This window comes from Amblyomma maculatum, chromosome 9, assembly GCF_055883805.1.
Source record: "Amblyomma maculatum isolate TAMU_Amacu chromosome 9, ASM5588380v1, whole genome shotgun sequence".
Lineage (NCBI taxonomy): Eukaryota > Metazoa > Arthropoda > Arachnida > Ixodida > Ixodidae > Amblyomma > Amblyomma maculatum.
This window is the reverse complement of record NC_139352.1, coordinates 82,422,850-82,449,675: the sequence shown is the minus strand read 5'-3', so window position 1 is coordinate 82,449,675 and position 26,826 is coordinate 82,422,850. Positions and strand designations below refer to the sequence as shown.

Genomic DNA, 26,826 nt, shown 5'->3' with positions numbered 1-26,826 from the left:
AACCAGTGAAACTGTAGCTTTCACCATTCCTATTTTCTGGCTCTCAACTCTGCAGTTAAGTTCTTAAGTTTGTGCATGAGAATAAGCACGTGAGATTAGCTGTACAGTGTCCTTAAGATTTATTTCATTGTCAGACATGCATCACACCTATACATGGTTGTGCAATGTGTCCATTGTGAACATCTCGCTTGGAAGGCAGTGAGAGTGATGAGGCAAAAATGAAAGGTGGGCTCGACAGTTGAGGTCACAAGGACTCGCTGTTGCGTGACGGCCGGAGGATGTTGCGCTTCACGCACTGAGTGACCCACTCAATGCCTTCGTTGATACCTTCTCTGCATAGAGTTAAAATGAAAGACAACACCTTTGTCAAAGCTAACATAAATGTCAAGCACTTCAATGAAATGAAATGTCACATGACAGTATAGCGTTATGCACTCACAGAAATATGAAAAAGTCTTCATGTTGCAAATTTGAACAGAGAACGCAAATGAAAGGTCCAACTTTAAATCCGAATTCACAATTTTCACCCAGCAGGCCTTTATTTATGCACCTTCAATTCACTGGCAGAAATATGGTTGCGCATCACTGAATTCTGTGGAAGCTTGAACGGCCAGCGAGGCTAACTTTGTCCTACATCTTTGAACTATTAGCACATAACAGCTGGTGTTTAACCTGAGTTTTTTTCTGTTAATTACTTGACCGTGAAATCGCATACTTTCATCTGCTCCAATAGATGGCTAAACAAATGATTCAATGCAGAAAAAATTGCAAGTTGGTTCTCTGAGTTATATGTTGCCAACAGAACTCTAAAGCACCTCAGCAGTAGGAATGAATGCTGTAAACAACTTTTTTTTTTTTTTTTTTCGTGGGCTCAAATTTTCTTAAGTATGTACAAGTCACGGTTTAAGGAAGCTTTGCAGGCACTAAATGTAGTGAAGCAGGAGTGGCACGACCCTTAGTGCAACCTTGTTCATTCCAGAAGTGTAAGCACTTGGAGGCTGCAGAAGCAGGAATGTGGCTCGTGCAGCACATAAAAAGATCAACACCGATAGCTCTAGTTTCTTGAAGAGTTCTGTGTTAGGATCTAAACACTATGCTCTACATAAATGTGCCTTAACCACATGCAGTAGAAGACAGAACTTTAAAAACCAAGTCACAGCTGTGATAGACTTCCATGCTAGGAGCCAGCATTCCATACATTATGGAGAGCAGAAAAGGGTGCCAATGAAGCGATGAAATGGAAAATGGAGACAATGGCTTGGACAACCGCTTACAAGGATTACCATTTAACCTCTTTTAGCAGTTTACCCAGCATTTTCCACTTCAAATTGCTGGCAAGAACAACATGCTTATCTCTGAGCCTTTATATATATATTTTTTTTCCAAATTTGAAGCGCTCAATTTCGGCACTTAACTTTCGCATCACAGCCATTGGGCTACTTTTGAAACTGGAATCGAAACAGGTGGGGAAGAAAATACAGTTATAAATTATTTAGAGGTTGTAGGCAAACACCAAAATGTAATCCATGCCTAACATACCGTTAATAAGAGGAACAACACAAATGTGATTTGGTATCTACGCTCCTCTCAAACCAATTTCCTGATTAATGAATGCGTCTTATGCTTTCCAACACACGTCAGCATAGCCAAATAGAGCCATACATCGTATACACTCGGCTAAGGTCAGTGTTAATGTATGGGCTACTTTGCCAACTTTGGAGTTGACAATTTCAAAATAAAAAAAAAGAACGCAAAAAAACTGCATTTCACTTGTGTAAGAAATGCTGGTATCATTATCATTAGCCTGCTGGTGTCATTATCATCATCTTCCAGCATGCATCAATATGCAGCTGTGCACCATTCCAAGCAGAAACAAAGCGCCGGTATGGATGGCAACGGCCTACCATGAAGCAACGTCAACAAGGCGTTTAGGAAGAGCGTCACTTAGCTCATTTGCCTATAGATATTAAATTCATGGTGTGCGGAGTCCCAGAACATTAGCCCTAAAATGTAAATGCCAATGGAACCAAATGATACTTTACTTATGAGGTTGGTTACAAGGTGGTCCTGAGCAGCAACAACAGTGATAATGACGAAGAACCTTAGAGGCGTTCTCCATATGTCAGATATGGTGGCAGACTGTCAGATTGAGCAGCAAAATTCCAGCTTGACGTAAGAGCTGCACTCTGCCTCTATACTTTGAGCGTATAAGGGAACTGATTTTGACAGACAAGAAAAATTGCACGAGCTTATCTCCTGTAACCCCGCCAGATATCGAAACCTAATTTGGTGTCCTTCACACTGATGTGGCTTATAGCCCACCATGCTACTCTAGCGTACAAAAATTCGTCAATATATTCGTCAATGAGTTAATTACTCCCTTCTTACAAGTCTACTGAACCTTGGGAGATTCCCCTAAATATTCGACCAACACCATTCCCACTTCGAGTTACTGATCAATTTGCTGTCATCCTACCGTCTGATCTGCTGACTGTCCTGGTTAGCTCAGTTGGTAGAGCGACTGCCCCGGAAAGGCGGTGGCCCCCATTCGATCCCTGGACTATGACCTATGACAAATTTTTCTCCAGCTATGAAGTTTCTGAAAAAGCTGTACTGCTTTCCTTTGTAGCCATATAGCCATGCTTGGGTGGATATCAATGTGTAATTACTCCCTTATTAACCCACGAAGGTACATAGATTACTCGTTCTGGATCTTAGTAACATTATCACTCCATAACTGCGCTCTGGAATCCATTGCACTGTTTTTTTTTGCAGAACACTTCTTCCATTCTCTTGCACAGTCCTGCTTTTTTCTACTCTCTGACAAAGAAATGCCAGTGATTTAGACAAGCAAAATGCAAACCTGTCAAGCATTCAAACTCTGGCACAACTGAGCATATAAAAGATGCTGCAGAGAACATTGACTGACATGCACTGCACATCATGCTGGTCCCATTAAAATGAGCGAAACGCCATTCTCAAGCTTACCCATGTAATGCTGATGCTCCAATCAGGTGGCAGTCTCGCCTGCCGATGAGATGAGAGCTTTCTCGAAAGAGTTGGCGGATTTCTGCTGCACTATAGCATCCCTGAAATCAAGTGAGGGTTGCCATGGAAACCAGTGAATGGCCTCATACAACTCTATGCTCCACCGCTTAGGCTCAGCAGTTGGGGTGCTCTAGTGTTGATCCTGAAGACACAGGTTTAATCTAGACTATGGTGGCCACTTTTCAATGAAGGCAAAAAGCAAGGTAATTGCATACTCTGCGATGTTGGTGCACATTAAAGGACCCCGCGTGGTCTAAATTTACAGAGCCCTTCACTACAGCGTCCCCCAATCTGTTGCCTTGGGATGTTGAACCCATGAAAACCAAGCCGTCATACAGTTTTATCAATAGTGCGATGCTTCGTACACGAGCTTACATCCCGCTTTCAAGCAATCCCTCCACTAGTCAGTCTAGTTTCTAGTACTTTCATGCTGTTTGCTATGTGCTTCGCTTGCTAAAACTACAGGCAGTATGGCATAAATATTGAATGCAGAGTAAGACCAAGACGAAAGAAACAGCAGTGACAACAAAAAGGCCCAGTACTCCCCAACACATGCTACTGCAAAACATCAGCACCGGGATGGCATAGCGAGAAAATGTATTCACCTATTTTGAAAAAAAAAATAAGCACTGCTCTTGATAAGCTAAATTTGTGATTTTCACTAAACTAATACCAAACAATGAAGTCGACGGGTCAAATAGCCATAGCTCAGATGTTCTAAACATTTCAGGTGTCACTCACTATTTTGATGCAAACATTCTTCTGCCTATACACTATACTCAGGCATCAAGAAAGCCAATTTTTTCTAATTTGTTAACGCAAAATATGAGTAAGCACCTTTTTCTTTAAGAATGTACAAGATTTCACACAAAGTGCTATAATGGCTAAATATTTTGCGAATTAAACATTAGGACAGGTCAAATAAATACAGTCATCACGGGATTAATCAATTTTCTATTTCAAAGATCTACACGACATTTGAAATCTTTAGTAAGCAATACCGTTACTGGTGGAAAAATCCCCAGTGTGAAAATAGCAGAGAAAGTGCTGCCAAGGTCAATGGTACATTAAATATTTTCCTTGTTAGCCAAATTGCACAAAACCCATTGTGAAATGAACAAAGCTATATTCACATCAAACAAAATATAACTAATATAGTTTGCACTGTAAAATTGGTATACATAGTAGTTTGACTGTTTCCTTACTGCAAGAATAAAGGCAATTTCAGACTGGTGCCCATAAGAAAGTGCATAAAGTTTACTTTGCCTGTTGTGAAGTTTTCCTTATTGCAGCGTATCTTTTAATGCGACTAATAGAGTATACCTTTTTAACATAAAACACAAAACAAAACTAGGCAAGTACTGCTTACAAAGAAAAAAAATTTTTGACAAAATTTGAGGGACTCTAAAGAAAATTCAGAAATTATTTAATCTCTGTGTCAGAAATGAGGAGAATAAAAAACCAAGAACATACAATTTATGCATTTCTGTGTTAGGAATGAGTTTTCATAGTTGCAGCTCTTCAAGCTAAAATTTCCAATTGGTAAAAAAAAATATGACAGATGGTTTAGTGCATTCTTTAGTTTATTTTAACTGCAACTGCCACCTGTGAAGGGCTAAAGACTGGGCAAACATCGGCAAATGCAGGTTCGAACAGCCTGCCAACTACCACCTGCAAAGGACACACAAATAGGCATCAGCAACATCAGTGAATGTGGATCCAGTGCTGGTGCGCTAAAATCTGCTTGCACAAATTATGTTGGGTGGCTCCACAAAGCTGTACCAAGGTCAACTATGGGCCGTCCTGGTGAAAACTAGATCCGTAACACCACTGCTGAAATTAATTGCTCAACACATCACTAATGCCATTAAGATATCTAAAATATGGCCACCATAGCAGGGATCAAACCTCAAAACCTAGGATCACCAGTTATCAAAGCCGCTAAGCCATTGCCACAGGTTTGCGTGGCAGCTTTATCCACTTATTCTTGAAAACAGTGCCATGCGCCTCTAGCTATAGTGACCACAAACTTGGTGCTCCTGTCCATCTCTGTCATTTCCTGTGAATATCGAGAAACTGGAAACACATGATATTCACAATTTAGTCAGTCGAAATGACGGAAATGCTTCTTAGTAATGCAGTGTGCAACAAGAAAGCATAGAAAATTGCGAATATTTGTCTCTCTGATTTCACTCCTGCCATTTCTCGCGCTCTTTGCCGTGCCTTGGTATTTTACTCAGTGCTTGAAACCAGGTTTTTATAAGTATTTCAATTAATTTGAAATTGTCTGCAATTCATGTGTACCTGCTCGATACCAGAATGAAAGCGTAGGGACGATAAACTTACACTGATGTCTTGCTTATTGGCAACTATCAAAACAGGAACTCCATGAAGTGCATCATTGCCGACCATTTTAGCTGGAACAAACAACGACAAAAAAATTCCATTAAGCAGTATTCAATTTTTATGCCAATAAACAAAATTAGGCATATCATCCATGCTTACCAAAAGCAGCTTTCGATTCTTCAATGCGGCTTGCATTTGACGAATCGACCACATAGATGACAGCATGAGATTCAGCATAGTACTGGAAAACAAGTGGTTAATGAGGTTAGATCCTGAAAAAGACACGTAGTAATAATGCTTGCAGGCACGAACAATTCTTGAAGAATGTAGTGTCTTCCAATCTGCAGGTAATCTACAGAAATCATCACAATATTTGCACCGAAAACAAAGTGTAAGGAAGCTTTTGACTCTCTTTTCATCTTTTGAATGTCCTGATGCAATTGACAATGTGCCATACGTTTGTAAAATGCTGTGACTGACCTTTTGTATGATTTAGAAAGGTTACATTTGATCATTTTGACATCAATGCAGAAAATTGGCACTAAAAGATGTCTATCTCAGTTGAGGGACAGGTAATGCGGTGCAGCTTATTCCATCTATGCTAACAAGTGAACATCATTACCAGTGGCACAGATCCTTGATACACAAGTTAACAAGCTGGTTGATCTTTCCCATGCTCCAATAAACCTTCCAAACCTTTCACGACATACAAGTCCATTTTTCACGGACAAGCGGAAAGAACTCTTCTCGATAGCATTGGTGCGCATGAAATAAAATGATCGTTTTCATGCATCTAGGATAATTCGAAAAGAAAACAGATGCGCGTCGGCAAGAGCGCAAAAGCATTAAGACATAACGCATGGCTCACCGACTCCTACAGTAAACTACAACGATAAATATACCTTATCCCACAATGACTGAAGCGAATCTTGGCCTCCAAGATCCCAGAAGTTTAGTCGTATGCCATGGATGTCGATCTTCCCGACTGCCGGAAAAATGGATAATAAACTGTCAGCTTGTGCAAACAGCGACATCGACATGCTACAAAAACGAATGCTCGCTACTTACTGTTTAAGCCAACTGTCGTAGTAATCTTGTGAGGGTTTAGGGCCTTGTACCCCTTCGAGAACTTCGTTTTGGTTTGCTCCAAATAAGTCTGCATTAGATGACGAAACAGAATAGTTGATGACGAATAGATAGAATAAAGAAATAAATAAAGTTAACAAATAAAATTAACAAACTTTAACAAACTTCTGACGGACTAAAAACGCAAGGCAAAGTGACTTGGGCAGCTACAGATGTCCACCAGAACAGCTTAGCAATTGTGAATACCTGCGTCGACGACGTATTTACAATGCCGAATAAATGTACGATATAAGAGAATAACAGTTACCGTCTTGCCAGCGTTGTCGAGTCCGAGGATCAGCACGTAGTACTCGTCGCGCTGGCTGATGTATTTCCAGAACCCGGAGAGTAGCGTGTACATTTTGAGAGCTGTCTTAACAAAGACGAGTATTTCATTAGTGCGTCAATGATACGAAGCTCGATGCAGGTGAACGCGTTCACAAACTTTCGTTCACAACTCAGCAGCAAAGAAAACAACCCACGTCCTGCTGAAGTAGTTTTGCTTTCTCCTGACAGCTTGTGCCCAGTGTTGTTGGCTCAGGAGACGTATCCCGCTATGGCGTTTAGTTTCGTTGGCCCCTTTTCGTCGCATAACAGTTACTAAAAATATAGACACGGATTCAGTAAATAAGGAGCATAGTATTTTGATCCTACGCAACACACACCTGCTAATAATAGGCGACCAAGCATCTAATGACTGCGGAGGAAAAGGACTAAAACTAAACTAAACAAAAGCTTTGACAAAACGCAGCTGCGAAAGTGTAAGCGGCCGCCCAGCTACAAACTCTTCATCGTTCACCGTCGCCAGATCACGTCGACATGCTATATGAAACTAGCGTTGCGTGTTTCCTCTTGTGTTGCATCCAGAGCTGCGTGGGAATGAAAGATGCGAGTGAGTCCAAAGTAGCTGATGAGATCAATAAGCTGATGTCCATCACAGTATCGCGCACGATTTTCGGACAAAGTACAGAACGGCACTCACATGATTTTACATGTGACAGTAACAGATAATTTCATACATTCGAGGTAATTGCATGAATTTACATACCGAGAAAATAGATAAAGCAGGTCAACTGTGAGTATCTGCAGATGTCATATGAGGCGCGGGTTGCTTCTCTACGTGGCCAATTCCGTGACTCCAGAATGCTTGCGGAATCGGGAATAATTCACATTAAAAACTGCAGGGCTGATATTTTGTTGTGATATAACGTTACATAGTTCGAAAAATAATTTTCCGGAGTACCAGCGCAAATTATATACAATCAAACCTTATGGCTTTTGGCAATATATCTGGAATTTGTCATTCAATGTTCCGCGCATCTCACTGAGCTCTCGATATGCTGTGGATCATATAGTACATAGTACGCGTGGATGCGTATATTTGTATCTTTTTCTGTGCTCAGCGCTTGCTGAACATGACTTATTCACTCCTGTAGGTACAGCTTCATTGAACTTACTTGCGTTTATATTAACAGACCCAAACAGAGTCATCCATCACAGGAATCTCCTGAAGAGCCTGTTTGACCCGAAAAGGTACAGCAAAGACATTCGTCCTGTCATGTACCACACGAACCGGACGGTTGTGATGATGGACCTGTGGATGCAAGAGATTGCAGAAATGGTAAGCCATACTTCAGTCCATTTCCTATTTGTGGTACGTTATGTGCACGGTATCATTGTAGTATAAACTACCCTATAAGGTATTTTAATACAGAATAAGGTCCTACTATTATAAAGCGATACCTTTAAGGGCCCCGTCCAGCCGAAAATCCGGCGCGTTATCGACGCTCTCGGAGAAGCTCACTGGCATATGGCAACATCTAGTGCCAACTTGGCCTCCTGGGTCGATGAGACCGCTGGAAGCCTCGCGGGTCCTTGGATGATGAGTACGACACGCTACGCTTAGGCTACGCAGCCACGTCCGTACGACTTGGTCGAAGAGTGGTCTATTATTTTTTTAAATATTAAATTGATTTATCGAAAGCATAGGTGGGGTCTGTCACACTTTCTCTGTGGACACCTGAACCGGGCCGTAAGGTGCCGACTCCCTAAGCGAGCAGTGGACTGCCAGTACGCTGGCTTGCAGCACATAGCTGCAGAAAGCTTGCGTGATGCTAGGTTGGGTACCCCATACTGACGTTTCTGTTTTGCTGGGGATCTCATCTCTTGGCATGTTTTATATATTGAATTATCGATATATACCGAACTATTTCGCGACCCCATTCGAGCTCTACATAACCGAGATCGATTGTAGCTGGCAGCTGACATGGCCGAGCAGTGATTCTTCAATGGTTTGTGCGGCACGACGAGAACAAGTGATATCGGACAGGTGGGTGGAGCTGTTTAAATGCCAATATTCAATCCACCGTAGCAGCGAAGTATTCAGGAATAGATAGTAAGTTTGTAATGTAGAGGAGTCCAATATATTGAAAGTCGCTCGATTTTGATTTATAGTTTACTCCGAATCGTTTCGAAAAGTTGACTCCTGGATATTCGCTGTCCTCTCGGCTGGCAACTCGGACGCCGAATAAGAAGCTACAGGGCTACAACGCGAGAGCATGGGCGCTGCCATGTTTGGTCACGTGACCCTTCCGCCTTTACCGACCATCGGGCCTTATGGTTTTGAGGGCTGCCGGTGTGCTGGCGCACAGCTTCAAGCTGCCGCATACCCGGAATCACTGGGGACGGCTAGTTGGTAGATAGCATAGAAACGGTGGTAAATGCGCATAGTATGTGTACGTTCTACAAAATGTTTAGTTTAACCATCTGGTTCATTTACTGCGCCTTTTTGACTGCCTGCATTGGCTAGAACATGTCGCCTATCACCGCCGGCGCGTTGTTTATTTATTTTTTAAAATCAGTTCCGTCTCTAACGCTCTTTGTGGACAACATAGTTTTCTGTTAATGTGAACAGCCGGGTATCGCCTGAAACAATTTTTTTTTAACATTAGTGCCTGAAAGGTAGCAACATATGTTCATACCGTGCTGGCTGAGACGTATTTATCCCTCTTTATTGCGATATTACCCAGCAGCACACGAAAGCATTGCAGCAATGGGGTTACAGCATGGAAAGGAAGACACCTTCATTAACACAACACACTTGCATCTCTGCCAAACGATTCCATTCTGAGGTCAACTTAACCAAGGATGAGTTTGCGTAAGTGTCAGTCCGAGCATAATATTCACGAATTTTCAAACTGGTCAGTGCGCCGAAAAACATAGTGAGGCTCTTTTAGATACATGTTTCGATTAATGCCACTGTTTCGACAGAATATATAATAAATAGTATGAGCCTCAATTTCCATCAGCGGGAGGCACGTAGCTCGCATCTGAGCTCACCTTTCATTGCATTTCACTGTCCCTCCTGTCGAACCGTCACAAGACAAATCTGGCTGCACGACTTTTAAAGATCCCATACCGCAAAGCCATAATCCAAAATTGGTCGAATGCAACTCATATGAGCAGTGTTTTTTAACTTTGCATGGAAACATCTGAAATTCGTTTGGATAAAATAATCTAGCCCTTGATACCATGTCACCGACGTGCGAGCTCCAAAAACAATATATCAGAAAACACTGTTGCTCCTAAATACGTATAGTTATCTTCTTTACGTATTAAATTGTGATTAATCACATATAACGAATATTCACCGTTCAGCACTGTGCACAATATATATACTACTTAATACGGATGCGCATGTAAATTCCGGCCCCGAAAATTGGTCAAATATTTTAATTTTTACCTCACGTGAACGCTATGGCTTCAAAGCAACATTTACGCCGCTCAAAGACGTGCGCACATCGACCTTCCATATCTGCACACTTATATCGTTATTAATTCGTAGACGTTATTAGTCACATCAAGATACTGTTTAATACCCTACGACTGTAACGCTGCAGCAGTTCGAAGACAATATATAACTTCTGTGAAAACGTCAAGGTCGTTCTTGCATTTCCGCAGCTACTACCGGCGCTGAAATTCGCTAGCGCGTGAGGTTTATGTGATAGTCCTTTCCCGACAACTGACAGCCGCTTCTTTCTCCCAGAAAGAAACATTAACTGGTTATACATATCCGAGAAAACCGGTTGCCTAGGATGTGCACCATATATAGAAAGCATCGTCTATATTCCCGCCAAGAAATACAAAGCGTCATTAGCTCTATACTTCCTCAAATATTGCTTCGACAAGATAGATCCGACCCATACCAAAGCAGTGGTATTTGAAAGCCAGTCGACATTCCTACACAAGCTGCGTAACAACAGTGTCCGCACTGGGCACCGATGCGCTCTCCGAAGGCCAGAAATGGCGGCCGTCCTAGTGGCGCCACCTGTTGGGGAGAGTGGGACTGCTCTCTGTTAAGGGTCTCATAACGGCAGGAGTTTTACGGATCTCACCTTTTGTATATTGGCGTCGTTTCGTTAACGTGCCGACGTTGGTATGGCGTGCTGTCCCATGGACGGCGACGCTCACATAGAGACAGTGAAATAGCTTACAGGAATTAATGTCACCGCTAGTACTAAAAAAAAAAAAAAAAAAAAAAAAAGAACTTTGAACTTCTGAAATGATTAAACATAGAAGTCAGGAAAAGAGCCAATTCACACTTTCCTTGACGAGGGCAGCGCCATACAAAGTGTTTCAGCTAGGTGTGTCGGCAAATTTTTGAAATAAGGCTTCTACAGCTTAGGAGTCAGCGGTATTATAATGCTTCAGAATTCAGCTAAGACATTTGAATTGTCAAGCTGGTAAAGTATTTCTGAATATTTAACTTTATAAACCGCTCCTATTATATGCCTTATTTATTTTAGGAGCCTTGTTACCCACTGGAATATGCATATCAGATTTTAGAAATTTGAAAATGGTATTCTCGTCGCCGCTGCAGTGAAATTAATTTTCGGGCCATTCACGGGTCAAAGCGGAATGTGCGACCAGAAAGAGAACTATAGCCACGCCAACGAGAATGCATGACACACAGATTAAAAGTTGACTGTTCGACCTTAGTTAACAGCCAGATGCCTTATTTGTATTCTGACGCACTACACCGCTGGTAATGCTCTACCGAAAAAAAAAAAAAAAAGCGTTGTTGTAGATCAAAAAGCCTATTTTTAAGAACTGAGACACCCTGTACATAAAAAGAGCGGAGTGGGAGCCAACACGATGTTATTAACGGTCTCTATTGTCATCTGTTTCCAGGACAAAAAAAAAAAAAACAGCAACATCGCAGTGGTCAGTGAGAAACTACCGTTAAACGCGATTAAATCGAACTGAAAACTAAACAAAAAAGGATGTCTCTGCAAGGATGACTCTTATTGCTATTGCTGACTCTATTTTTGTTATTGTTGGCTGCAACAAATTTTCATGCATATCATTCTCAAAGCGGCATTCTTTTTTGTTTAGTTTTCAGTTTGATTTAGCCGCGTTTAAGGGTAGTTTAAAACTTCTATATGATGCACTTACAGAAACTTCAAATCTTTTTCTTTCAGGACCATTCAAGACGGACCGTTAAAGTGAATGTAATCATATCAACGGTAAGCACGTTTATAAATAAAATTTTCTGTTCTTCGATTTAAGTATAGCGTCTTATAAGTCGAGCCCACTTATAACCACACTGAAGATCACGCGGTTTTTGTTCGTTGCATCCAAAATGGGTACCACACCGTGATTAGTACTAACTGGATTTGCTATAATACAGCGAGAAAATTCAAAGTCTGACAATGGTGGCATTGATTTCTTTAAAATGTCCACTGCGGAGGTCTGTTACTTTAAATCAGGCTGTACCAAGCCGGTTTATGAAGCGGTCATATCCTCATATTCCCAGCTGCTAGCCGCGAACCAGCTGCTTTAGCGACGCGGTAGTGCAAACAGCGAGTGAGGCGTTCGAGGTAATCAGGGACACAAGTCGACATTTTGGCCTTCAATCTCTGACATGTATACAGCGGCGAAGCTACCATTACAAATGTACGCGCGAAACTTAATATCCGTCACCGCAGTGTAAAGCGCTGTAGAAATGCACTGGTCTCCAAGCAAAACGACTCTTCGCTGCGGCTGCTGGCGTCTTGAAGCAACCCTTGAGTGGAAGTAGAGCCGCATAAACAAGCGGCTCTTTACCCGAAAACCTTCCTGTTGTGTCTGATTTAAGTTTATTGCGTTAGCATTACTACGCCAGGTTTCGGCCCGTCGCGGAGTCCCGGGAAGGGCCACGTTTGACCTTGAGCAGCCGCGAAGAAGACGAAGACGAAAAAGAAGACAAAGACGAAGAAGAAGAAGACGAGGAAGATTAAGGCGAAGAAGACGATGACTAAGAAGACGAAGTAGGAGAAGAAGACGAAGAACGCCCGGTCTTGGCCGATCCCCCTGTGTGGGTATGTGCCATCACATTAGAGGAGAACAACAACAACAACCCGCAGCTAATGCTTTCGCTCCACATTCGGTTCAGCAGCATCGAGCCCTTCTCATTTAATGTGGGCTGGTAGCTTACGCTCTCGCGTCATACTCTTAAAGGATGAGCTTAAGTGTCCCCAATAATGAAGCACCTTACACTGATTGGGCGTGATAGGGGAATAATGTAGCAAGCAGAAGAAGCTTCCGTCGTTGCTATCGCAATTCAACTAGGGTTAACCAGAGTTAAACCACAGCTAATATTTCATTTATTGGTGTGCACTGTTCACCCCTATACGCTATATGGCGATGCAATCTGCTTGCTGTCAGGGAGCTACCCGCACGCGGCAGCCGCGAAAAAGATGGAAATCCGACTGAGAAGGTGTCGCGCGCCATGCGACTGGTTGGTCCTGCTAGGCAAAACTAGATTCTGAGTTCTGTGGAATACGTTGTTTCGGTCTCAATGCTGTCTTTCGCTTGCCACTATTCCGTTTGATATCTTAGTCTGCTGGTGAGCACCTGGCTGACGGTTAACTGTGGATCACAACAGCTCTCGACAATTTAACGGCAGTAGTCGCCACGAATGATCCAGGCGAGACGCCTCGTAAACTGTCTGCGTCTAAGATGTTGTGAAGACGGCAAGCTGAATCCGATCATCCAGGGAACGCAGCTCGCCGAGAGACTGCCGCACAGAGACCAACAGAGACGGGTCGAGCGAAACGTGCCGCCGCTTTTGCTTTGGTTACTCAGGTTTAGCAGGGTTAAAGCTTTGACTATTTTTAAAGGCGAAAGCCTTTAATGGCTCATACTGTCGTTCGCAGAAGGTGTCACACTTTTCGGCCGCCCTAGGTCACATGATGCCACCCAAGATGACGGCCACCATAGGTCAAGGTTGGCCATCCTGGCCCCACGCCCCCCGAAGGGGGACGTAGTAAGGCGTAAGCCTTAATACGGCGTAAGCCTTAAGGCGTAAGCCTTAATACGTTTTAAGGCGTTAAGCCTTAATACGTTTTCGTGCCAGCTGGCAGCTGGCATGGCCGAGCGCTAACTGGACGTAGGAGTCCCTGATATTACTTTTGGCAGGAGCTGCCAACTCGGGCCTTTCCTTTCATATGGGAGGGTGATATCAGGATCAGCCTGCCAAGACCCTTGCATTCACATTATCCCATGGCTACGCAGGCAAGTTCATGAGGCTCGGTTAAAGCAGGGTTTTATATGTTGGCTGGTAGCTTACGCTATCGCGTCATACCTATCCAGGCGTCAGTGCAGCCCCTTTCATTTGGCGCTTCCTCAAACGCCGCAACACACAGCCTATATAAGCAGTGCAGTAAAACCAGGAATCAGCGAAGTCTCAAACAAAGGCTTTCGCTTTATCGCACTTTAGCGGTCCGAAGTGCCACATAATGTTTTTTAGGTATCCGAGCATTCGTTATAATGGCGGCCATTGATAGTAGGCTCGACTTAATCACTTTAATTTGGTGACAATAGAGAAGGCTAAAAAAAAAACACAATGGAAATGCTACACCATTACTGATTTTTATTCCTTTGCTTTTCGCAGAAATGGAAAGATGAATTCCTCACGTGGAATCCTGACGAATATGGCGGCGAACGCTCCATCATAATCCCGGCTGACCAGATATGGATTCCAGAAGTCGTTATCAGAGAGTGAATGTGATTTATTTTTATTTCGCTTTCAGAGGCTGATAGTCGTGCTTTATAGCACTGGTTCTTTTATGGGATGCCATGCCTGGTTTTGTATCTCACTGTATTCTGGAAAGAATACACCAGAAGGATAACGCCGATGTAATTAATGAGGCGTGTTTTGAAGTCTATTTCCTAAATATCATCGCAGTATATGTGTCTCTGATTATAAAAGCTGTATTTAAGTATTAGGAAATAAGGCGCACCGTCTACCCGTAAATGAGGCTTTCACATGTGAGATAGAATGAAATTTACCCGCATAGGGCGTACTGTCTTCGTCTTTGACGTCACCGCTAACTTAGAGGCTTAAAACATTTGCGAAAATCTGACTTCAGAACCCTTTTCCTCCCAAGAAGCAACTGTACAATTGAGAACTTAACTGATATTGGTCACTCACAGCGAGGTAAACCGTGCTTCAAAACATTTCTGCTGAATATGCGCACTTTTTGAGCCTTTATTGAAAAGCGTTGGATATGTCAATAAAACAAGGCATGGGAGATAGAACCAACCGATAATTTCAAATGAAACAAAAATAGAAGACAGATTATTTATGTAACACGTGTAGCGAAGTTCTAGCATGTTTAGGGCTAACTAAAAGGGCATGTCGCTACTATGCAAGCACCGTGGACGGATGCATACCTCTTACGTTGGCCATTTAGGCTTGAATACTAATCTTGTGTGCCGACAAAGGCTGGCCTAATCGAAGTATGCCGGAAGTTTCAAAAGAACGTTCTCATTTTTTAACAGTGTACATCTCCTTGTAGCCCCACTTACGGTCTACTATTGTGCTTCTCAATTGTGATGCCAAATATAATTATCTTCTTCCTTCGTACATAGGAGGTAACAATAGAGCGACAAACGTGGTGGAAAAGGTTATGAACGCCGTTCACGTATACCCGCAACTCCATTAAATGCAAAGTGGCTAACGTCGTGTGCTCTTTTGCAGATATGCTTCTAAACAGTTGATGACGTCATCTTCCTCGTCGCGCCCTCTGATGGCGCGCGTGAACTCCTCCGGGTCGGTGTCACTGGACCACCCAAAGCAGCTGCAGGCTGACTGCTCGGCGTCGCCCGAGGGTTTCTGGTCTACTCGCTATGACTGTGAGATGAACTTGCTGACATGGCTCTTCAGGGGCGACGAAGTGCTCCTCCAGGGCGGCGCCTACGTGGCGGCGATCGAGAAGCACCCTTTCTGGGAGGTGGAGAGTCCCAAGATAAAGTTTTTGCATCATGGCATGGGTGAGTGTGAGTGAGATTATGGTCACGGAAAAGAGAAAAAAAGGGCAACTAATTTCAAAAATGCCCCAAAAGAAATCCGCCTGTTCTGTTTTCAAATGCGGTTTACTCAAAATGTACGATATTCACAAAAATGATAGGACTGCACTTCAGTCTGCTTAAGAGCAGAAATGGCGAAAGCCAATTTACAGGACTGTCTTCACTAACTGCATCGCCACTGTCATCCCTGATATCATCATTACCATCGTCACTACTATCATTATCAACTAAATGCATCGTCATCACTACTATGACAACTCCCTGGGGAACGCCCTGCTTTTTGAAGTCCGTGCGGGGGTGCTGCGCACTAAGAAATGGCACGCGCGGATCGAGGGCAAGGACAACGCGGACGCCTTGTGTGCAGTGTGCGGGCAGGAGACAGAGACGGTCGAACATATTGTGTTGACTTGCCAAGTGATCATGCCATGTCAGCCTAGCGGATCAACTTTGCCGCAGGTGCTGGGGTTCACGTCTGGACAGTCGCAAGGAGACGCTGCGGTGGACAGTGTAGCGACACAGCGGGATGAGAGGGCTGTGGCCGTGGAAGCAACCAAACGACGCCTTGAGAACTAGATAAGGCTGACTAGAGTGTTAGTGGCGTAGCGCCACGGCGGGACAGACTCCGTCACAGTAAGGAATTGACTTGGCTAGGACCTTTCTGGTCCACCTGGTAAAAAAGGGAAGCCTCAGTACCAATCCAATCCAATCCATTGTCACTGACTGCATCGTCGTTGTCATCGCTACTATTATCCTTAAGCAGACAAGGAGAATTACGATCGGACCACGATCATCGAAGTCCTTATTCGGAGAGCATTGCACTTTGGTGCAGGCAGTGCATGCTGCTTTGGGAGAGTTGCCTAGTTGTCTACCGCATCTCGATGCTTCAGTATGCCTCCCGGAAATTTGAGGTTCGTTGCGGTGGGGAATTGCTGGGATTTAGCGGACTTGCATTATGCAGCCCAGTAATTTTATGCATGGGGGGTTTTAGTTTCTCTTCCTGGGAAATTTTCCTATGCAATAAAGAAAAAGAGCACAGCGTGGCCTAGGGATTTCCGTGCTTGGCTGGGAATCGGACATATCTACATATCTGCCGCGCCTTTATTCCTTTCAATATGACCTCCTCAACCTTGTAAGAATTTCTGCTACTGGTAGAATAGCGTATTCATGCTTTTTATCAGCATTTTTCGATCTGACGCAGCCATGTGGGCATAGTTCAAATGACGTTCTCGTCATTCTGAGGTCTATATATATTACGAAGTCCATTTCTTAGTGGCATGAAAAGATTAACATCAAACGGTTTCATTGGGACTTTCTAAGGAGCATGGCCAATACAATCGAGGCAAATTTGGCATCGTTTCTTTTTATTTTCAGACTTGTTCATTGATCACCAGCCTCAGTTAAGCGAGCGCCTGCACGAGATGATTGAGTGATTCAAAGAATCACCCAGCGAATAGAGCAGCTTTCAGGGGTATGTTCGGCTTCAAAGCATACATTCATCAATGCTTTTCACATATAGATTACCGTGTAAATAATGTTGGATACTTTATTACACCCTTTGTCAAAGCCCCCAATAACATTAAGCATCCGATCACTTCCACTGGTGATTAGTGGAACCCGAAAAATAATTCGGTATGTCTTGCTTCCACGTCTTCTAACGTATCGCGTTCCAGGCTTCCAACGTTTCACGGTATTTAAAAACAATCCGCCTTCATAATGGTGTTTCGTGCTTTCATAACGTGCTCTAAAATGTTAATTATTGTTGTTCACAAAAGCAAACGTCATGTGCGCACTTTTAAATCCGGTAAATGTTTTAACGAGTTCCGTGTTTATGTATATATATGGATTAGAAGTCTACTCTTCAGCCCAATTGGGCAACAGCGCCACTTCTTCTTACCCTTTCTCCTGGGGCCCGTGACAGCTGTGTTATGGCCGATATTTTTTCACTTTTTATTATTTTATTTTTACTTTGGCTTATAAGTAAATTTCTTGGACTCCCGATCAGTAACACACGCAACCAAACAAGCGCAAAGCACATGCGCGTTAAGATACGTGTAAGATTTAAGTAGAACCCTTTAGGTTAGTCTCCATTTTTCTGCCCTATAGACAAGTGTATACCGGTAAGATATAGAGCTGTTATACAGCTTCCTCTTGATAGATACTGGTATGTATATATGAGAGTACTTTTCAAATGCGCTCCATTTTAACCCTATTCGTCTAGTTATTTTAGTTTCCTGGTCCGGACCTGAGGTCGCTTCCTATTCTAAGTAGACGTATTCCCTTACCGCTCCCAATACCTTGCTAAGCTGCTGTTTTTTTTTTTCAGAAGCTATTAAATCTCACTGTATTCATCTGCATATTAACCTTTTACTGTTCCCAAGGGCGCGGGATCGAATCTCGGCCTCGGCGGCCGCTTTTCGGCGGAGGCGAAAAGCAAGGTGCCCGTGTGCTGTGCGATGTCAGTGCACGTTAAAGATCCCTAGGTGGTCGAAATTTCCGGAGTCCTCCACTATGGCGTCTCTCATAGCCTGAGTTTCTTTGGGACGTTAAACCCAACAAACCAAACCAAACCAAACCAACCTTTAAGTAAATTGTTCTACTTTGCCTGTCTGGGTCATTAATCGTCCTTTTTAATTCGTTTCGTGAGTTACTTCGCAAGGCAATGTCATCAATGATAGCAGATTACTCAGGCCTTCTCTATCACCCACTATCCTGTACTGTTCACAATCCAGATCTCAGAATACTTCAGGTAATCAACCGGTGAATAGTACTGGAGAGTTCGTTTCTCACTGCCACACAAGGGGATTTTAAAACCTTTTATATGGAAGACCGTGCGTGGTTGCTGTGGAGCCCACTATAGGATATACTCTGCAGTTCTTTCACGTATGACTTGTCTTCACTCTGCTTTCTAAATGACTTCCGAGATTTCGACTAATCCAAACGTTTTCCTGTAGGCTACGAATGTTATGTATATGCATCAGTAAATCCGATCACAAACAAAACTTGTTACACTTTCTATCGCTCTCATTCTTGTGTTTCTAACGTGCTTTGCATTCGTGAATTTCCTCGCATGCCATGTGAAACCGATAAGCTAGATGTGCATTAACAAGACGAAAGCCTTTGTTGCCTCATCAGCGTCGTGACGAGATGTCACCAAAAAGTGTGCACCGAACTGATTATAGAATGAATATTAAAAAAAAAAATGGGGGTCTTTGTGGGAATTTAACTCGGGCCACGGCGCCACTCCGTCGCGACGTTTTTTTGTTTGTTTTTATTATTTTTTTTTATTGCGCGGGAAGACTTCCGAGAAATAGAAACTAAAACAGCGCGTCTTTTTTTTTTATTTATTGCCTGCTTTAGCATAAATGCAGTACAGCTAGAAAAGGACATAGGGACACACCAGGCATCCATTTCTACATAATACTAAAAATTCAGTGCGGCCCATTTATCGAACAGTCTGCACCATTTGGGTGGCTCGGGCTGAGCTTTGAGAACGTGCCGCACATATGTCACACTGTCAATGAAATTTTTCACGCATAGAGTGAACGTTTCATCGGTGTGATTATCTATATTCCTTTCCTTCTAAGACTTTGAGGGCTCAGAAAAGTTACGGTGTCGTATTGTACTTCACCTTCATTTTTTACTGATAGATAGCGATTGCCATGTGGTGTGACTATAAAACTTTTTTTGTCGTGCTTCCTCTGAAGAACGTTCCAGTGGAAAATAGTTTCCTAACATTCAATAAAAGCGTTTACTATTGTTCCATGTTTGTTGCAAACACTGCAGTTGGTTGACCAAGGGAAAATACCTGAGAGCAAGATATCTTGGTCTCTGCCCCGACTCTTCGATATTTGAAGCTGAGTAAATGCGCGTCTAGTGAATAGACAGTTTTCTTAAAAACGCAGTTGGCAGTTAAAGATGCATGACGACGTTGAATCAAAGTTGGGGCAATGCCCTATGTACGCACGTAAGCATCAACAAAAGCAGCAAAAGACCTGCTACACAGCCGAACGCAGGTACAAATGATCTCGCATTATCGCACATAATGATATTTAAATGCCCCCAGAATTTTCTTTTTTATGTCTTTGTGAGTACTTCGTAACAGCGTGCAAAATATTTTGCAATACCCCTTTCTTGTACACACTTTCAACTGTGAACGCCAGCTCGAGCGCGACCCTGTGTATCCCTAAATGAATTGACGGTGTCGAAAGGTGAATAGACACAACATGCTAAGCCAGCAGTGGTGCAGTGGTAAGATGCCCGACTACTGTGCCGGAGTATATGGGGTTGGATCCCGACCGCCGGCGGCTGCATTTCAATGGAGGCGAAACGAAGTGGCGTCCGTGTGCTGTGCGATGTCATAGAACGTTAAAAATCGCCAAGTGGTCTAAATTATTCCGGATCCCTCCCCTACGGCACCCCTTTCCCTCTTTCCGCGTTCACTCCCACCTTCCTCCCTTCCCTTACGGCGCGGTACAAGTATCCACAGAACAAGTGTGACAGATACTGCGCCTTTCCTTTCCTGTTAACCAATTAATATTATTATTATTATTATTATTATTATTATTATTATTATTATTATTATTATTATTATTATTATTATTATTATTATTATTATTATTATTATTATTATTATTCACAGCATGCTAAGCAATTTCGTGTATATCAACTGCTCCCAGAGTGCCTAATGGTGTTGAAGAAGAAGTATGAGGCGAGCCTGTCTCTCCCGACCGCGGCGCTGGTGCTGATCACCCTTGCCACCTTCTGGTTGCCTACTTCGGCTCCCAGGATCACCCTATGCTGCGCCAATCTCCTGGTGACTGTTATCTGGCTGTGTACCGTCGCCGACCACCACGTGGGCTCAATCTACACCGCGCCTCATGGTGAGTGCTGCGCAGTTCACGATAACCTCATCCAGAGGATAAATTAATTACATCAACCTTTATCTTTGGCTGTCTTGTGAAGTGTGCATCACAGTTAGCATACGTGCGCTAGGAAAAGCATGCATTCCGTGTAGACCCACTCGAAAGCTTGCTTCTCCTATCACTTTTGTGTTATCGGTGATGCATGCTTTACAGGGGCAAACAAGGTTTAAAGCAGTCGTAACTGCTCACCCGCCACGGTGACGCTGTGGCTAGGGCGGCCGACTACTGAACCCAAGGACGCCTAATCGAATCTCGGCCGCAGCTGTAGCCTTCAGACGGAGGCAGAAAGCAAGACATCCTTGTATTGTGCGATGTCAGAGCGAGCTAAAGAACCACAGATGGTTGAAATTTCCGGTAATTTTAGACTAGAAATCACAGCGGTTTAGCATGGCTACTCCATTAACTCACGCAAAAAGCACTGCACACTCGATGAATTTATGTTGGAATGGTCAGTTTTAAGGTGATCGAGACCAAAGTTTGGTGTTACCATCGAACTTGGCTATATATATATATATATGTGTGTGTGTGTGTGTGTGTGTGTGTGTGTGTGTGTGTGTGTGTGTGTGTGTGTGTGTGTGTGTGTGTGTGTGTGTGTGTGTGTGTGTGTGTGTGTGTGTGTGTGTGTGTGTGTGTGTGTGTGTGTGTGTGTGTGTGTGTGTGTGTGTGTGTGTGTGTGTGTGTGTGTGTGTGTGTGTGTGTGTGTGTGTGTGTGTGTGTGTGTGTGAAATTTGACCGTGGCCAATTTTCGATTGACCTGGTCCAGATTTCGGGGATCCAGACAACTAAGTGGATACTATTCAACTCGGCACGTCTACTGTAATTGAATATCAATTTTGGCTCAGTTAACGTAATAAATCTCCTGGATTCCTATACACCACTTTCGAAATTCGCGGCGGTGTGTGTCGTGTTTGATGACTTCACAGTCCTGTTTTATAAAGCTCAATTATTTCAGAATAAAGAAAATATTTCGGCAATTTGACATCGTTTACCTGGAAACACACAGCCGGTGATCACTTGGGATAAGAGGGTGGATTGTAAGGGCTTGTTCGTGCAGCCAGTGTCCGCAGTGTACCAGGTAGGCAAATGAGACCAGGGAATTTTTTGGAAGAGTGGCCGTGGCGTTGACCTACAGGGCAAGGTTGATCATTGGGAGACGCCTTTGTACTAGACGGAATTTAAGCGGATTTAGTGATGAATATGCTTCTCTGTCTTTTTAGAACTGATTAGTGATCATCAGAAAAAGCCTTTGCCTTTCAATAGACTCAACTCTTGATGATGACGTCTCTCTTCTTTCATTTGCATACCAGTGACCTTCCTGTCCCTATCGGCCGTTCTGGCGGCCGTATCTCTCGCCATCGCCTTGGCCACCTACAAGTTCCTGGATTCCGCAGACCGCTGCGAGGCTCCTCGTGGTCTCGTGCGCCTCCTTGACGCTCCATTCTGGCAGCTTCTGTGCGTTGGCGGCTTCCAGCCGGACTCTGCAGCTGCAGCACGCGAAACTGAGATGGAACAACTGAGTCACGATCCGTTGGCGGCTACGCCCTCCACTAGTGAAGAGCCGCGTCAGCGGAGGCGAGAGGAGTGGCAGTCAGTGTCACGTGCTATTGACAGGGCGCTCTTCGCCGCTTTCGTCGTGACCTTCATCTCCTTCCGCCTGGTGTTCACTGGTCCACACTGGGGGGTCACGCTCTTCGAAGACTAGTATAATGTAATCCTCTGTCTTAGTTCTGATAACTACTGGCGGGACGCCATCAGCCTATTTCCAGCACCGTTGTTTTATTCTGAAGAATGAACTACCTGGTTTCGTCGTTATAATGATGTCTTAGCATTCCTAAAGGGCTTAACCGGGGAGTGGAATGGCAGGATGAAGGGGTTCTGCAATAGGCGAGTGACGCTCAATCAACAGTGAGCGTCTCATGACATATCAGTGCACAGTAAAGCCTAATTTTGTATACCTTAAATGTGTGCAGTACCACTGGGCACCTTCAATCTTCGGCTTGCTTGATTAAGAAGGGCTAGGACTATTCACTCGCCCTACCGACACGCACACAATACCTGAGTTCATGTTTCATTTAAGCTGTCAAATTCAGTCGGCTCTATAGCCCTTTTCTTTCCTTCTCAGCGCACCAGCGGTATTTCTGTACTGTGGTACAGGAAGGCGGCAAGGACATGCCTAGAGCTTTCTTTGCTGCTTTCAGATGTACCGACTTCTTGTTTCAGAAAATGGAAATACATAATAATGAATTTAGAAATATTAAACCGAGTTTTGCTCTCGAGTCGAGGGAGCAGCCGAATGGCCAGCGGAGTATGGAAAAATATGAAGCACATTTAAGATCCTCATGTAGGGTGTGACTCACACGCGTCATTGGATCGCGCATGCGGTTTCCCGTGCGAATCTTCGTACGGGTACACACACTCCGCTACTCGATGATGCTCGAAGTCATTTGACTAATCGTAATCACTAGCCCTATTTATCGCGGCGAATGCACCTTTTTATGGAAGACCATAAAGAAAACTACGGTTCTGCCTTGGCCAAGACAAAGACATGAGCGGAGCACGTTGCGGCATCACGTTTGCACCTCTGAACAGCACTTCTGCGCCATCAAATGAAAACTACAGTTTTATATTACCTTCCTTCCTTGCGCCATCAAACGAAAACTACAGGTTTATATTACCTTCCTCCCTTACCTTAAGGCGCGGTTAAAGTGTGCACATAGCAAATGTGCTGGACAGTGCGCATTTCCTTTTTTTTCCTATGAACCAAATATATTGCAGCGGAAGTATTACTGGCCTCGTCGAGCCTAGGTTATTGGCGTCGGCAATTTGGCCTCAGGTGCAGCGCCAGGAGCTGGCGTCGCACTTCGCAGGTGCGGCGCGCGGAACCAGCGGTGCTGGCTTCTTTACTACGCCCACCTGCTGTCTCTTCTTTACATACCTCGCAACGTTATTCGTAACGTACTTATCTCCACAGATATACAACATTGCCAGACACAGTGCCACACAGCCTTCCAGTCCCCTGCCTACTCTTTCCTTCCACCACAACGGCAGCCCATTTGGCTCACCTCCTGGGTCCTCCTTCTTATACAACATTGCCAGACACAGTGCCACACAGCCTTCCAGTCCCCTGCCTACTCTTTCCTTCCACCACAACGGCAGCCCATTTGGCTCGCCTCCTGGGTCCTCCTTCTTATACAACATTGCCAGACACAGTGCCACACAGCCTTCCAGTCCCCTGCCTACTCTTTCCTTCCACCACAACGGCAGCCCATTTGGCTCGCCTCCTGGGTCCTCCTTCTTATACAACATTGCCAGACACAGTGCCACGCAGCCTTCCAGTCCCCTGCCTACTCTTTCCTTCCACCACAACGGCAGCCCATTTGGCTCACAACATTGCCACAGTGCCACACAGCCTTCCAGTCCCCTGCCTACTCTTTCCTTCCACCACAACGGCAGCCCATTTGGCTCGCCTCCTGGGTCCTCCTTCTTATACAACATTGCCAGACACAGTGCCACGCAGCCTTCCAGTCCCCTGCCTACTCTTTCCTTCCACCACAACGGCAGCCCATTTGGCTCGCCTCCTGGGTCCTCCTTCTTATACAACATTGCCAGACACAGTGCCACACAGCCTTCCAGTCCCCTGCCTACTCTTTCCTTCCACCACAACGGCAGCCCATTTGGCTCGCCTCCTGGGTCCTCCTTCTTATACAACATTGCCACAGTGCCACACAGCCTTCCAGTCCCCTGCCTACTCTTTCCTTCCACCACAACGGCAGCCCATTTGGCTGGCCTCCTGGGTCCTCCTTCTTATACAACATTGCCACAGTGCCACACAGCCTTCCAGTTCCCTGCCTACTCTTTCCTTCCACCACAACGGCAGCCCATTTGGCTCGCCTCCTGGGTCCTCCTTCTTATACAACATTGCCAGACACAGTGCCACGCAGCCTTCCAGTCCCCTGCCTACTCTTTCCTTCCACCACAACGGCAGCCCATTTGGCTCGCCTCCTGGGTCCTCCTTCTTATACAACATTGCCAGACACAGTGCCACGCAGCCTTCCAGTCCCCTGCCTACTCTTTCCTTCCACCACAACGGCAGCCCATTTGGCTCGCCTCCTGGGTCCTCCTTCTTATACAACATTGCTAGACACAGTGCCAAACAGCCTTCCAGTCCCCTGCCTACTCTTTCCTTCCACCACAACGGCAGCCCATTTGGCTCGCTTCCTGGGTCCTCCTTCTTATACAACATTGCCAGACACAGTGCCACGCAGCCTTCCAGTCCCCTGCCTACTCTTTCCTTCCACCACAATGGCAGCCCATTTGGCTCGCCTCCTGGGTCCTCCTTCTTATACAACATTGCCAGACACAGTGCCACACAGCCTTCCAGTCCTCTGCCTACTCTTTCCTTCCACCACAACGGCAGCCCATTTGACTCGCCTCCTGGGTCCTCCTTCTTATACAACATTGCCAGACACAGTGCCACGCAGCCTTCCAGTCCCCTGCCTACTCTTTCCTTCCACCACAACGGCAGCCCATTTGGCTCGCCTCCTGGGTCCTCCTTCTTATACAACATTGCCAGACACAGTGCCACACAGCCTTCCAGTCCCCTGCCTACTCTTTCCTTCCACCACAACGGCAGCCCATTTGGCTCGCCTCCTGGGTCCTCCTTCTTATACAACATTGCCAGACACAGTGCCACGCAGCCTTCCAGTCCCCTGCCTACTCTTTCCATCCACCACAACGGCAGCCCATTTGGCTCGCCTCCTGGGTCCTCCTCCTTATACAACATTGCCAGACACAGTGCCACACAGCCTTCCAGTCCCCTGCCTACTCTTTCCTTCCACCACAACGGCAGCCCATTTGGCTCGCCTCCTGGGTCCTGCTTCAAAAAGCCCTCGATACCTTCGTGCCGTCTAGACGTGGCTGTGGTGTTCTTGAGGCTCGCAAACAGCCATTGAGAAATCACTCGTTCGAATCAGTGCTTCGGCTGTGTTTCCTTGACGTTCGCAGACAGACATGGAGGAGTTAAACCACAGCAAACCGTGTCTGACCAGCTTTAATCGAGCTCCCGCTCGGTGAACTAGGTTATCTATATGAGTCTAACCTGACTTAGCAACAGACTAATCAAACCTAACAAAGCTTTAGCCTGCATACTCTGGCCTAGCCGAGCTAAGCAGTAGCTGTTTTTCCACAATGGATAATAACGCAACAGAAATCACTCGTTACTGCCGGTTCTCTGACGCTTAGCGTCCAGTTATGTCTTTGGTAAAGTATCACCATCTGCTTGGCTCCCTATTTGGTAATAAAGGAAGTTGCATGACATCATAATTAGCAGTGTTTTTTAAACGCATAAGGCACCATTTCGAACTGTTTCGTGGAGTATCTTTTCGTCATCTTTTTGCCTAAAAAAGGCAAATAAATAATTAGACAGTTGTAGAGGTAAGCGTACTGGCTTATCGGCTTATTCACCGAAAGCTGATTTCAGTTACTGGACTTGCATTAGCTATACCGAAAGGTCAGAATCGAGAGCCCCTGTTTCGGCATTTCGCAGTCAATGGTGCGTTGACACACACCCGTCTTATTGTCCGGTATTGCCGAGTGCGTACTAATTTTGCAGACGTGTAGAATGTTTGAACATCGTATGATAACATCTTTTCTTTGCGGCAACATATATACGCCCTGGCATAACGAGCCGCGTCCTGTTTGCGCTTTGTAACCTCGTCCTAAGTTAAGTAACAGCCTCTGTTGTGACGGCTTTTTCGATTCCGAGTCGTAACTTTGAGCGACTGCCAGAGAAAGAGAGAGAGTGGGGTCATTTATTAAATATAGGAATTAGCAGGAGCTAGATTGTTAGTTCCCCTAGTCCAGGGCTCCGCTGGCGGCAAGTGTCTTGCTGACTAGCTCGATGACCCATGCTTGTTGGTCCAGATTGTCGCTGGTCAGGGCCACCTCTCACTGCTCGAGCGTCGGGTGTGGCACTATGAACTGCCAGCCGTCGCTGCCGTCGTCGCAGTTGATGATGTTGTATTACGCAACCGCA

General features: G+C 44.7%; 2 protein-coding genes across 2 annotated transcripts; one reads left to right on the top strand and one right to left on the bottom strand.

Annotated features, from left to right (window-relative positions):
* Positions 1–102: 102 nt before the first annotated feature.
* Positions 103–7,052, bottom strand: Arfrp1 (ADP-ribosylation factor related protein 1). Its single transcript, XM_084579269.1, has 7 exons — positions 6,788–7,052; positions 6,463–6,550; positions 6,297–6,379; positions 5,554–5,635; positions 5,395–5,465; positions 2,989–3,089; positions 103–332 (listed from the first exon to the last, which is right to left on the bottom strand). Exons 1-7 carry the CDS (start codon positions 6,878–6,880, stop codon positions 245–247), a joined length of 606 nt encoding a protein of 201 aa, XP_084435395.1. The 5' UTR covers positions 6,881–7,052; the 3' UTR covers positions 103–244.
* Positions 7,053–7,262: 210 nt separating this feature from the next.
* Positions 7,263–23,007, top strand: LOC146179600 (acetylcholine receptor subunit alpha-type deg-3-like). Its single transcript, XM_084579268.1, has 7 exons — positions 7,263–7,411; positions 7,995–8,140; positions 12,000–12,044; positions 14,453–14,559; positions 15,542–15,834; positions 20,547–20,750; positions 22,100–23,007. The coding sequence occupies exons 1-7, from the start codon at positions 7,339–7,341 to the stop codon at positions 22,492–22,494; spliced, it is 1,263 nt and encodes a 420-aa protein (XP_084435394.1). The 5' UTR covers positions 7,263–7,338; the 3' UTR covers positions 22,495–23,007.
* The last annotated feature ends 3,819 nt before the right edge of the window (positions 23,008–26,826 follow it).

What these genes read in the sequence shown, in the direction of transcription:
- Arfrp1 (XM_084579269.1), bottom strand. Translation starts at nt 6,880, where the DNA reads ATGTACACGCTACTCTCCGGGTTCTGGAAATACATCAGCCAGCGCGAC. An exon ending in TCGACAACGCTGGCAAGACG is followed by an intron (nt 6,551 to 6,787) that starts GTAACTGTTATT and finishes CATCTAATGCAG; the next exon opens with ACTTATTTGGAGCAAACCAA. An exon ending in AGAATCGAAAGCTGCTTTTG is followed by an intron (nt 5,466 to 5,553) that starts GTAAGCATGGAT and finishes TGTTTGTTCCAG; the next exon opens with CTAAAATGGTCGGCAATGAT.
- LOC146179600 (XM_084579268.1), top strand. Translation starts at nt 7,339, where the DNA reads ATGCTATATGAAACTAGCGTTGCGTGTTTCCTCTTGTGTTGCATCCAG. An exon ending in GTTTTTGCATCATGGCATGG is followed by an intron (nt 15,835 to 20,546) that starts GTGAGTGTGAGT and finishes AACTGCTCCCAG; the next exon opens with AGTGCCTAATGGTGTTGAAG. An exon ending in AATCTACACCGCGCCTCATG is followed by an intron (nt 20,751 to 22,099) that starts GTGAGTGCTGCG and finishes TTTGCATACCAG; the next exon opens with TGACCTTCCTGTCCCTATCG.